The 13,783-nt window shown below is 44.6% G+C and overlaps 1 protein-coding gene across 1 annotated transcript; it reads left to right on the plus strand.

Moving 5' to 3' along the window:
* Positions 1-11,035: 11,035 nt before the first annotated feature.
* LOC309390066 (uncharacterized protein) lies at positions 11,036-13,208 on the plus strand (the record flags this gene model as incomplete). The annotated part of the gene is made up of 6 exons (XM_081949147.1): positions 11,036-11,112; positions 11,285-11,349; positions 11,922-12,059; positions 12,199-12,339; positions 12,564-12,701; positions 13,049-13,208. The coding sequence occupies exons 1-6, from the start codon at positions 11,068-11,070 to the stop codon at positions 13,206-13,208; spliced, it is 687 nt and encodes a 228-aa protein (XP_081805273.1). The 5' UTR covers positions 11,036-11,067.
* Between the last annotated feature and the right edge of the window lie 575 nt (positions 13,209-13,783).

A 13,783-nucleotide genomic window follows, 5' to 3' on the forward strand; every position in this document is an offset into this window, starting at 1 on the left:
ATAGTTAATATTAATTAAAATAAAAAGAGGAAGTGAAAACTCATGAACAAGAGTGGGTAATCTGATGCTGTCCAAAAACGTTGGATTATATCTCTCATTGGTTATTAAGTGAGGTATATGTAGGTATACTTTTGGTATACTTTTGGAGTGAGTTTTCTAACAAAGCAGTTGCCATTAAGGTCCTGAAGCATTTAAACAAGATGCCAAACGATGGCTTGAAACATCTGTAAATAATATTGAAGAAGAGGGACCTGAAAGTATCACAAAGTCACCCAGGAATGTTCATGTTAGACTTGAACTGGAAGTCTCCTTGTTCCTCATCTAATACCTTGACTGCTGCATCACAGTTGATCTGAACTCTCTTTTAACTATGGTGGTTTATTTACATTTTTCTTTATGGCACAATTCTAAAATTTCTTAGACTTACTTTAGGATTTCCAAGAAGAGCCAATTTTCTTCTGAAGCTGCCTAGAGTTTAACTGCCTTTTTCAGACCCATTGGGGAGGATAAAGTACAGGCTTTGAAGTCCAAAGATGGGAGGAAAGCATGATGGCAGTTCATTCTCTGATCTCCATTCACTGAAGAATGCTCTCCTAATGTCCAACTGAAAACTTTCCATCTTTTGATTCTGTCTTCTGAAACACCAGAGAAAAAGTCAACTCAGGTTCTTCTGGAGACAGTAATTCCCGTTTCCCTTAAAATTCTCTTTACGAGACTAATCAGTAACTCTCAACATATCTTCATGCTAGAGTTAAAAGACCTGCCCACAGAGAAGAGAGGAAGACAGAATGACCATCCCTTGGCCACCTTGCTCATAGCTGAACTGTTCCAATAATCGAGAGAGTCACATAAGTCTGTTCCACCCTTGACATGGGCAAGTTGTCACTTGAGAACATTAACCAGTGTTGTGTTCCTGGCACAGATGTGTCACAAGGATTTCTCATGCAGCACCTCATTAATTAATTGTATGAAGATGACTGGCACCCCCTGTAGTCCAAATGGGAGTATTCTAAACTGGAAACATCCCAAAGGGCAGTTAAAAGCAGTTTTCCACTTATATCTCTCTTTTATTCTGACTCTGTAGTAAGCTTCTCTTAAATCTAATTTTGTGAAAACAATTTCCTTGCCCAAATGAGCTAACATGTCCTTCATGAGGAGCAGAAGGTGCACCATGCAAATGGCGTTCAGGTTTTTATAGTTGACACACAAACGATAAGAGCCATCTTTTTTCCTCTGACCAAGACGGGCATGGCCACCTGCAGCCTAGCAGGTTTTATGAACTCCCTCTTTAGGTTTTTATCAATGAATTTGCATAAATCATCCATTTCACGTGGGGCCATTTAGTAAATCTGTGGTTTAGGGAACTTTTCCCCTGGGAGGATTTCTATGCTGCAATCGCTTGCGCGGTGGGGAGGAAGTTTGTTGGAAGCCCTTTCTCTGAAAACATCTTTGAGGTCCCAATATTCTTTCGGAATTTTTTCCTCCCCATCAAGTTTATCGTGCGTAATGGCTGCTAGTCTGTTGCAGCTCTGGCTAGGTGGGAAATCTTTCCCTTCCCCTCTGGTGGTTTAGCTGAACGGATGCATAGCCACCCCTTCCTCCAGTTCACATGCGGATTCCATTTTCACAGCCAAGGTAATCCCAGTATGAGGGGCCGATCCATCCCCAGTGCGATGACAAAACTCAAGGTTTCTTCATGATCTCCCATCCACATCTGTACTGGTTCAGTTACAAAATGGGCGCCCTCCCAGCCATTGACCCATCCAACTGGCAAAAGGCAATGGGTGCTTTCAAAATTTTCAGTCTTAAACCCATTTTTTCCACCACCTCTGGGCTAATTACACATCGGGTGCAGACAGAATCTAAAAGGGCCAACATCTTCCCCTGGGCTTCAGTTAAGGATGCTTTAATTTCTACTGGGATGGTCCTGGGGCCCAATCGGGGACTTACGAGGTGGTCGTCATTGGAGTCAGTTTCACTTTCTCCCAAAAGAAGAGAGGGTTCTTTTTCCTCCTGACTTGGAGGAAGGGCATCAGCAACTTTCACACCCTTCAGGGTGGTTTCTCTGCGCTTCCCTAGCTGCCAATTGGGTTTCTTTTCTCCCGCTGTGGTTAGTTTTGGGCCAATCTTCGTGTAGCAGTCGGCACACTGTTGCCCCTCTTTCCCACAACGGAAACAGGCAATTGACCAGGACTTGGTTGTAGGCCATCCCTTCCCTGATCTTGGAGCCTCTTTGGGGCAGGGGGGGATTTTTGGTTTTGCTGCTGATTTCTGGCTAGGTCAATCTCCACATCTGCTGCCAGCTCATACCAGCATTGTAGGTCACGGGGGGTGCCCTATTCACACAGCTCTGGTAAACGTTGTTCAGGCCATCCATATAGCTTTCCATCAAAGCTCCTCGGACCACCCCCGCATATGCACAGATAGCTCATGAAACTCCTGGGTGTACTCAGCCACTGGCCTCCTCCCCTGCGTTAGGGTTTTCATCCTGGTTCTTGCCTTCCAATTGCAAGGAGGTCATTAAAGCGCTTCCTCGGGGATATCACAAATACATTGTAATCCCTCAGCAGGGGGGAATCATCATTATGCAAAGCAACCATCTAGGCAGCCGCTTTGCTCTTAATTTGGCATCCTCCAATGGAAAATCCTCCCCGTATTGCTGCATGTAATCCCAAACCTGACCCCCCCCCCAACTCTTTGGGATCTCCTTCGTACTTCACTCCAAGGGGAGGGATTTTGGGAATTCGATGCCTGTGGGGCCCCACTCCCCCCCCTGGAGGGGCTTGAACAGCTGCTGCGGCTGGGGCTCCTCCCTCCTGGCTGGCTCCGGTGTCTGCCCCCAGAGCTGTCTCAGGGTTAGACAGGTCATCCACTCATCCCTCCACCTGCTTGAGTAATTCAATCTCCCTTTCTGTGCGGCTTTCACGGAAATGGCGCTTCTCCCACGCTTCTTGAAGAAGTTTCAAAGTGTGGGTTATCATGAGGTCCTCTTTTTCGGCTTCCTGCCAGGCAGCCTCTGGTTGCTGATGTCAGCTGGTAGCGACTCTGCCTGGGGCCTCCTTGGGATCACTCTTCTGCCCCACTCCCAATGACCATCTGGGCTGGACAGATCTTTCTCCCAAATCCAGTTCAGCCATCCATCCGTTTCCAAAGGAAATGAGGAACCAGTAGCTCCCATGTCTTCCTGGTCACTGCAGGAATTAGACATCTTTTTTTAATATATACACACACCCCCAGAAGTTTTCGCTCTGGGATGGGTGCAAAGTGAGATGTTGCTTAATGTCAGGTGTGCCTCCTTCAATAACCAAGAAAGAAAACTCCTAACTCCATTGTATGTGGAATTAAAAATACTTTTACTGGTTATGAAATGATATCAGGAAAAGAAAAGCAAGATCTGAGCCAAAAGAGCACAAACATGTACATATCAAACGTTTGCCCAGCACGAACCCCCCAATTACCCCAACCCAATGACCAATCTGCAACTCCCAAAGGTGTCATGTGGAATGCATCTTCAAAAACCTCATTCAAATGGTATGCAGAGACAGTTGACAGTGACCAAGTCCAAACACAGGACATCAGTATGCGCAGAAGATGGTGAGAACCAAACTCCCTTTTGATAACTCCTCCAGCACTATAAATTCCCCAACCCAAATACCTCAAAGCCCCCTCCCTCCCCATTTCTATGGCAGCCAATAGCAAGCAAGCGAAGTAGAGGCTGACACAAATGGTTATAAGTCAAGGACTACCTGTACTGTATATGGGGATCAAACCCTCATACTGATGGTGATGATGATGTTGGGTAATGAAATGTCTGCAAGCAAAGAACCAAGCTCAGAGGGCACCATAGACTCCACATTTCAACCCCGAGCTACAACTGGATCTCATCTTGCAAACTAAAAAATAAAAAAAAACTTCCAGTTTGGAAGTTGATGATGTTCTTTCATTTTTTTCAACAACTGGGATAATAAAATATTGAATTAAATTGAATTTTTTGGCTAAAGGGGATACAAAGGTGGATACAATTTTCCCAGGAAAACCTTCATGTAGACCTTTCTCTTGTTTCTGCCGCTTCTAGTGTAAAAATGCAAAAAAGCAGATGAGATCACCACCTATATGAGGAACCATGGGGATTTTAGGGTAAAGGTTTGCCATTCACCTTTGGTATTGGAACTATATGCATATTTTGGTGGCATGAAGGCACCCCTTGTCCCCCTTCATATTCAAAGGTACACAGTTCCTGTGGGGCATATAAGGTGCACCCCTAGCACCTATCCACAGCTAAATAAAAGATTAAGACCGTGTCATGAAACACTGATTGTGATGACTTTGACTGCTACACACACATATATATCCAGGATCCCAATCCTTGTGCTGAGGTGTTGAGGAGTTGAGGTGCTGAGTTGCAGAGGAGCTGAGGTGCTGAATTGCGGAGGTGTTGAGGAGCTAAGGTGCTGAAGTGCGGAGGTTCTGAAGTGCTGAGGTTCTGAGGTGCTCAGGCACTGAAGTGCTGAGGAGCTGAGGTGAGGAGGTGCTGAAGTGTGGAGGTGCTGAAGTGCGGAGGTTCTGAAGTGCTGAAGTACAGAGGTGCTGAGGTGCTCTGGCGCTAAAGTGCTGAGGAGCTGAGGTGTGGAGGTACTGAAGTGCGGAGCTGTTGAGGAGCTAGGTGCTGAGGTGCTGAGGTGCTGAGGTTCAGAGGTTCTGAAGTGTGGAAGTGCTGAGGTTCTGAGGTACTGAAGTGCTGAAGTGCAGAGCTGTTGAGGAGCTAAGTGCTGAGGTGCTGAAGTGCAGAGGTTCTGAGGTGCTGAAGTGCGGAAGTGCTGAGGTGCTAAAGTATGGAGGACCTGAGGATCCTGGTAAGGACACCCTTCTGGAAGGATGAGCCCGTTTGTCACAGGTCACACTTCTACAGAAAGCACTGAGATGTCATTGCCCACCTTGCACCACACCTTGATGACATGTTTGCTTTCAGTATTTACTTTTTACAGTGAAATTGGGGGGCAGACATCTTGGTGGATGTCGGTAAAATCCTGTTGTCAATCCCCATTTGAAAGACAGACAAATTATAGAATAAATATAGAGTATCAAGAAGACCTCTGCTATTTGTTGGCCTCCGTTCTGATCAAAGTTTGGAGAAAAAAATGTTGCAAATATCAACAGTTGAGCTTGTTTTTCATATGAAGCTCTCATCACTATTGCAAATGTTATTGAAGCAGTTGTGATCTCATGCAACTTAACAAAAAAGGGACTGTGAGGAAGCAATTTGTTGGGCTACCTTTGCAGATTGGCATTTGGGAACAAAGTGAGAACTTCTCCCACATACTAAATAAAAAAGATTACCTCTAGAAATTGTTTTGAATTGTTTGTGTCTGTTGTGGTACAAAAGAGAAAACGTTCTCTGAATTGAAAGACTCTTCATGGGCCACATATAAATAGGAAAATTGAATTCTGTGGGATTTAGATATGTAGGTTGTAGCTTCTAGAAACAATTTAAGAGGTGGAAATCGTATGGGGTACAGGAATGTATCCCACATGGTGAATTGGCTAACCATCTGCTTTCATGAAAAAAACCATACATTTCCCCTGTAACTCATAGGAGATTGAAAAGTAGCTTAACGTTAGTGGGACCTTATCAATTGGAATAGAAATGCCAAATATTGATATGAAACAAAAAAGGAAAGGGAACATTCCTGGGGAGGGATGGGCAACCTGGTGATATCCAGCAAGATTGGGCCGGGTCTCCCTCAGTTATTAGGGGAGGCAATGGGAGTTGCCTTTTAAAGCACTTTGAGCCTGACTACCGAAGAGAAGAGAATGAGTTTCAGCAGACGAAGTCTGCAGGGGAAACCCAGAAGCTCCACTGCTCTTTGAGACTGAACCATTAGGCAGATGGGAGAGGCCCTTTTCCTGCATCATTCCCAGAGTTTAAAAGGCACTCTTGAGGCAGCTGCATTTGGCTACAGCTCTGTCTTTATAAAATACATAAAACACATATTTTTAGTATGGTCTTTAGGGGCCATTGTTGTTATGGTTTGGGTTTTAACTTACCAGTCACATTTTTCATGATTATGTCTATTCCTCTAGATCCTTTAGGACAGAAACATTATTTATTTGCTTATCTTTTTATGTTACTTGTATTCAACACGTGTCCTAAAGGATCAGATTAGAGGAATTGGAGGGCAAATAAAATTAACAAATCATGTACTATTCTAGACATTGTCTCTCAACTCTACATTACAATTTTTGAAGTAAAAATGTCAAAGCTATTCTGCATTGTCACCTATTACTTTATCTTCTAGTTTCCATCACTGATTTTGCGATGGAAAACGATCGGTTGAGAAAATTAAGAGAAAACATGAAACGTCTCCCAAAAGTAATAAGAGAAAATATTTGTTCATAGGCTGTCACAGTAAATGTGTGATGGAACATATAGACATTTGAGAAAGATAGATAGATAGATAGACAGACAGACAGACAGACCAACAGACAGATGAATGATAGGGCAGGTAGTTAGAGACAGACAGACAGAATTTTAATTGTGGTTTCTGTTTATCCTCAATTGCAAGTATAGGTTTTTGTTTTGTACTTTATTTTTGAAATACATTGTTAGGTTATATTAGTAACCCAAAAAAGCCAGTTTGGTATCATGGTTAAGGCATCAGCCGGCAAATCCAGAGACCGACATTTCTTGCCCCACTTTAAGCACAAAGCGAAGTGGGTGACCCTGAGCCAGTCACCTTCTCTTAGCCCTAGGAAAAAGGCAACACCAAGCCTTGAAAAACCCTGCTAACTGCAGGGACTTGTCCAGCCAGTCCCTGAGAATCAAACACAAATAAATGGAAGGAAAGCAAAGAGAGAGACCCAGAGTCTGGATTGCATGTTGGGCAGCTATATAATTTGGATGAATGAAACAATGAACTTGCAGAGCTTGCTTGGGTCATGGTAAATATTAATTTGACATATTTAATAGACCAAGTTGCTAATGGAGATTTTATATCACTTTAGCAGGAGTACTTTCATTTTCTCTGCATTTTCCACTTAAAATGAAAGGGCTGACTCCCTATCTGTCCCATTCTTTTTTTTTTTCATTGAAGATGCTTAGATTCTCATCCAAAAGGTTTTTTCAGCTCTGGAAGAATATCAAAATCTTATTTTATTCAATAGTGTGAATTTCCAGGCAAGGGTGCAAAGATAAGATGCCAGAGATAGAGTTGGCACCTCAGGTTTGAAGATGAAACTATGTGTAACCAAGTCACACTGAGCTGTTGTTAGAAAAATTAGTGTCTTTAATAACTGTCATTTTGTTTTTTTAAAATAGGATTTTTGGTCATTGCAGGAAGAAAGACCCAGACTTCCTCTTCTATCATCTACCACCGAAGAACAGAGATGTGCTGAGGTATATAATGTATACTTGTAGCTCACCTTAGAATATATTTATGAGAAAAGTGAAAATAAATTTAATAATTTAATTTAATAATATTTAATGCTTCTAGACCGCCCCCTCTCCCGCAAGGGACTCGGGGCGGTGTACAGTTCATACAAAATATAACAGGATACAATAAGATTAAATTAAATATGTACAGTTGACAATTGACATGGAGGAGGTTAAAATGTAGTTAAAAGAACTGTACAAAGCAGATATAAAATAAATTCAAACCCCTAAAAACAAATACAGTAAATTAAAAAACCCCTAAAATAACCAGATATAATACATTTGCCAGGAGGGACAGTTGAATTATGCCAGGCCTGCTAGTCGGAACAGGTGGGTCTTCAGTTTTTGCCGGAAGGAGCGGAGGTCAGAAGTGGTTCTAATGTCGGGGGGGGAGGTCATTCCAGAGGGTTGGGCCCATCACAGAGAAGGCCCTACTCCTCGGTGTCGCCCGCTGGCATTGCCTAGTGGACGGCACCAGGAGAAGACCCTCCCTGTGTGAGCGTATTGGCCGCAGGGATGTATGTGGGAGGATGCGATCCCGCAAGTAACTAGGTCCCGTCCCATGGAGCGCTTTAAAGATGGTAATCAGCACCTTGAAACGCACCCGGAAAACCACAGGCAGCCAGTGCAGCTCGCGCAGGAGAGGTGTTACGTGGGAGTACCTCGTACTCCCCATCACAGCCCGCGCGGCTGCGTTCTGAACTAACTGCAGTCTCCGGGCGCGTCCCAAGGGCAGCCTCATGTAGAGAGCGTTGCAGTAATCCAGGTGGGACGTCACCAGCGCATGAGTGACCGTGCGTAGGGCATCCCGGTCCAGTAGGGGGCGCAATTGGCGCACCAGGCGAACCTGGTGGAACGCCCCCCTTGCCACGGCTGCCACATGGTCATCCATTGACAGCCGGGCATCAAGGAGGACGCCCAAATTGCGCGCCCGTTCCACAGGGGGCAATTGTTCGCCCCCTATGGCCAGCGATGGGATCAGCTGGCTGAACCGAGGTGCCGGTAGCCACAGCCACTCAGTCTTGGAGGGGTTGAATTTAAGTCTGTTGTCCCCCATCCAGACCCCGACGGCCTCCAAACACCGGGACATCACTTCGACAGCCTCGTTGGGGTGGTTTGGAGTTGAAATATACAGCTGAGTATCATCAGCGTAGAGGTGATACTCAACCCCAAAACCACGGATGATCTCACCCAGCGGCTTCACATATGTGTTGAACAGGAGAGGCGAGAGGACCAACCCCTGTGGCACTCCACAAGTGAGTGGCCTCGGGGTCGACCTCTGTCCCCCTGTCAACACACATTGCCTCCGGTCGGAGAGGTAGGAGCCAAACCACCGCAAAACGGTACCTCCGACTCCTATCCCCTCCAACCGGCGCAATAGGATACCATGGTTGATGGTATCAAAAGCCGCCGAGAGGTCTAATAGGACCAGGATAGAGGAACAACCTCTATCTCTGGCCCTCCAGAGATCATCAACCAACGCGACCAAGGCTGTCTCTGTGCTGTGCCCGGGTCGGAAGCCGGACTGGCGTGAGTCTAGATACTCGGATTCGTCAAGGTGTCGTGGAAACTGCTGCACCACCACATTCTCTACAACCTTCGCTAGAAACGGAAGGTTGGAGACTGGACGATAATTAGCTAGCTCCATTGGGTCGAGTGAAGGCCTCTTAAGCAAGGGCCTCACCACCGCCTCTTTCAAGGCGGTTGGTAAGGATCCCTCACCCAATGAGGCATTCACCAGGCCCAGAAGCCAGCCTCGGGTCACCTCCCAAGATGCCAGTACCAACCAGGAGGGACACGGGTCCATTAAACATGTGGTGGGTCGCAGCCGTCCACGCAACCTATCTAAATCCTCGGGGGCAACAGAATCAAACTCCTCCCAGGATGGTCTCACAAGACTCGCTGTTGGCGGCCCGTCTGGTCCACTGAGTGGGGCCCATCCGCTCCGGATCTGAGCGACTTTGTCCTGCAGATATTCCCCAAATTCCTCTGCTCTGCCCTGTAAGGGTGCCCCCTGTGTCCTCTGTGACAAGAGGGAGCGGGTCACCCTAAACAGGGCGGCAGGGCGGTTATCCGGGGACGCAATAAGGGTGGCGCAATATCTACGTTTGGCCACCCTTAATGCCACAAGGTAGGTCCGCAAGTAGGATCTTACCTGTGTTCGATCAGATTCGGAGCGTGAGGACCTCCACCTGCTCTCTAGACGTCTCCTGTGGCGCTTCATCACCCTCAGCTCCTTGGTATACCAAGGAGCCCGGGTGGGTCGCTGCCCCAGGAGAGGTCGCAAAGGCGCAACCCGGTCCAAGGCCCCAGCCGCCGCCCTATTCCAGGCGGCCGCTAGGTCCTCCGACCGAGCGCGGGTCAGGGCTACAGGTAATGGCCCAAGCTCCGTCTGGAACCTATCCGGCTCCATCAGGTGCTTGGGGCGGTACCAGCGTGGACCGTCTGGTCCCGCCTCCTCGCGGTGGGGGGTAGCGCCAGGGAAGTCAAGCCGGAGACATGAGTGATCTGACCATGACAGGGGTGTAACAGTAAAATCCCCTCTACCCAGATCACTCGTCCACTGCTCAGATAAAAAAACAAGGTCCAATGTGTGGCCTCCTTCGTGTGTGGGGCCCTGAATTAACTGGGTCAGGCCCATGGCTGTCATGGAAGCCATGAACTCCCGAGCTACCTCAGACGCTGCTCCCGTCGACGGCAGGTTGAAATCCCCCATAACCACAAGCCTGGGGATCTCAACCACCGTCTCCGAGATCAGCTCGAGGAGCTCGGGCAGGGCTGCTGATGTATAGCGAGGAGCCAAGTATACAATCAGCAAACCCAACTGCCTCCCTGGGCCCCATTTCACACCAAGGGACTCACACCCGGATATCTGAGGAACAGTGAACTCCCTCGGCTCTAGACCTTCCCGTATAACTACCGCCACCCCACCACCCTTACCCAGGGCCCGAGGCTGATGGAATGCACGGAAACCTGGTGGGCACATGATGATTTCTTCACAATTGGTAATTGTGAATAATGCATGTGCAGCATATTTTATATGGTATATATGTTCGCTTTATATTTCTACTATATATATGAAATCCATACACACACTTCTGTTCAATACAAACTAGTTTATTTGTAATTTCTAGTCAAGAATGGCAATTATCAGAGTTCATGCTCATTTTTTCTTGGTTCCTTCTTTGCCACATTAGCTAGTTTCTTTGGCCACACACAATACCAATGGCAGTGAAATAAAAAGTAGATGATTCAGATTTTGTTTGAACCACCGTGTTTTACATTTCCTAAGCAAATTAACTAAAACTAGATCTTTCTTTTTCTATCCCAGTGTGAATAACCTTTATTGCCTGTATTGAACATCTACAGCAATAAATCGGGAGTTGCACATTTGTGCTCATCTTGACATGCATGATTTTAATATGCAGAAATATGCTTGTCTACACTCCAGACTCTTTTCCTAAAGAGGAGGTTTCAACAAATATCTTCTTTACACCGACATGAGAGAGAATTTATGGAAAACAAATTCATGTAATTTTTCTCATGACCATGAAATGAAGAAAATTATCAAGCAAACGTTTAAAATTCATTTTGTTTTTCATTCTTCACGGAACTGCCAGGTTTCCAGGTGTCCATAAATGCACATGGGCCAGAACGTCAGTTTAGAGATGCGTTCCCATCAGGTAAGCAAACTAGCGTGTGAGGAATCTGTTGAGAATCCAGTACAGAGAAACAGTTCATGTCATAAGAAGAGGTGCAGAAACCCAGTGTGAGTGATGGGGTGGGGGTAGGGGGTAGTGAGTGGGCTGGTATGGAAATATATTCCTGACTTGTGATGCATTTTGGCTTCTCTAGATTGTTCAGACAAAAACTGAAAAACTGGAAGGAGATCTGAAGAGAGCGAGGAACCAGAGTTATATGTAAGTCTTGGCATAATTAATCAAATCTTTGCATAACCCGATTAAGTTCACACTTTCAATACAACATTCATAATTTCTCCATTGGCAATGGGACTGGCCATTTTATCAAACAAGTGATGAAAATTATATTCTAGTAAAGCTTGGAAAATAAGGTGGGAATAGCAACAGTTGAATTTGTTTTTTAAACAGAACCTCTCATAATGACCGTCTTGTTATCTCATGCTCCCTCATAAACAAGGTAGTACGTTAATCATGGAGGAAGCAACTTGTTGGGATATGTTGACAGTGAGGCACTTGTGAGAAGTGAGAACTTTCCCCATATTCTAAATCCATAACTTTACTTTGCTTCTGAAAATCATTTTGAATTTCTTCGTGCCTTTCGTGGAATGTATACAAAAAAAGAAAAATAAATGGTTAAAGCATTATTTCCTGTGTATTTACACACTCACACACACACACTCACACACACACACACACGTATTTTTAATGTGTTGTAATTGTATCAAAAAGTTGACAATTCAAGTAAAAAAAAACCAAGGGGCTAATTTCTCTCTGGTCTTCATAATTTGCAGAAAGACAATGGAAATCTCAAAACTGCTGGCAGAAAAAGAGGAACTGGAAGTCCAAATTCAGGAGCTTATAAAGAAAAACCTCCAACTGGCCAAAGAAAAAGAGGAGCTCTGCGAAGAGTATGAAGAAAAGATGAGCAGGTGAAAAATTTTAGATAGCAATCCTGACTTTCTGTTCCTTTCTCAGCTGTTTCAATTAGTTTTAATTTTAAACAAGTTTTATAATTCAAATAAAAAAACCTAAGGGGGCGAATTACACGTTGCTCTTGATATTTTACAGAAAAATTAGTTCAGAGGAGCCTGGGCAGCTGGAGAAACTGAGGCAAGAAAACGAGAGACTCAGCTGCAAGGCTCAGAAAGAAGCTGCGGAGAAAACAGAGCTCCTACGAGAGAATAATGACCTTAGAGAAGAACTTTATAGGTGAGAAATATTTAGATAGCGATTTGACTTTTTCTTTCATATTCACATTTATTTATTAGATCCCTCAGGCCAGATATACTGGAAGTATTCCATTCTTTTATATATAACTGAATAAGAGAAGAGCAATAGGTATAATGGAATGCAAAAATAATTAGGAATGTAGGTATGCTTAGTAATTCAAGGAACAAATTACGAAGGCTAATATCACTCTGGTCCTCATACAGAAAGATAGCAGTGATGTCGAAACTGACAGTAGAAAACGAAGAGCTCCGAAACAAAACAGAGATTCTGGCATTCAGAAACATTGAACTTACGGATGAGAAAGAGGAGCTCTCCAGAGTGTACGAAGAAATACTGTGCAGGTGAGGAATTTTTAGATAGCCACCACAAACTACTTCCTCCAGAATTTCATATTAGGGTCTCCTTACCTTAGAAAGCTTGGAAATACCTGACATTCTCCTTACTTTAGAAAAAAATTAACAAATTATGGCTCATTATACTTTTACATATACAAATCAAGGAGTTAGTCTCATGGAATGGGAAGATAGGTATAGGAGAGACTTTTCAACCTCCATCCCCCGCTGCCCAACAATATTTATATACTTTCAGAGTGAGAATTTCCTGACATCAAAGCAGTTCCCACTATTTTAACTGAGAATACTTCGTTGTTGGCCCAGATTCACAGCTAACATTCTGGTTTTTTTTCCAGAAAGGAACAAGTGAGGATGGGCCGCTGCACCTTATTGATATACAGAGACCAGATGGAAGACAAGACAGAAGCTCAAGACAAAATGAAGCCTCAAATGGTGGAATATCAATTGAACCAGAAATGGCTTAAAGCTTCGGTAGACAAAATAAAAAGAATCTAAGGAACCCGGGCCAAAGATACTGAGGTGGCTGCAGAAATCTCTCAGACTCCTAAAAGAGGATTCCTCTGAATGGTCAAAGCACACCCTGCCAGAATGGCTTAAAGTATCTGCCACCAACCTCCCGGAGGAATGTGCTGAGGCATCCAGGGAGGATGTGAATGGTTGGCTAGAAGCATCGATAAATCATCTCCAGGAAAAAGAATGAGAAACAGAAGAAAAGTCCAAGTCAGAGTCTCGAGGAAGCCGGAAAAAAAAGAGATGGCTTGAAAACTCAAGACAATCTCAAGAAGCAAGGTCCTGAAGGATCTGTGGTGAATATATTAGAATGACTTCAAGGATCCTTAGAAAGCTTGTCACTTTCTAGAGAACCTAGACCAGTTCTTGAAAAATGTATTCCACAATCCTTGAAAAAACTGCAAGAGGAAGGTCCTAAAGTATCCAAACAAGATGCTAACAAATGGCTTAAAATAGCTATAAAGAATCTTGAGGAAGAAGGACCTAAAACACCACTCCTAGATACTCAGGAATGCTTGGAAGCCTCCATTAAAAGCATCCAGGATCTACAGAAGTCCAGA

This window comes from Natrix helvetica (genome assembly GCF_964273705.1).
Source record: "Natrix helvetica genome assembly, chromosome: 3".
NCBI classification, from domain to species: Eukaryota; Metazoa; Chordata; class Lepidosauria; order Squamata; family Natricidae; genus Natrix; species Natrix helvetica.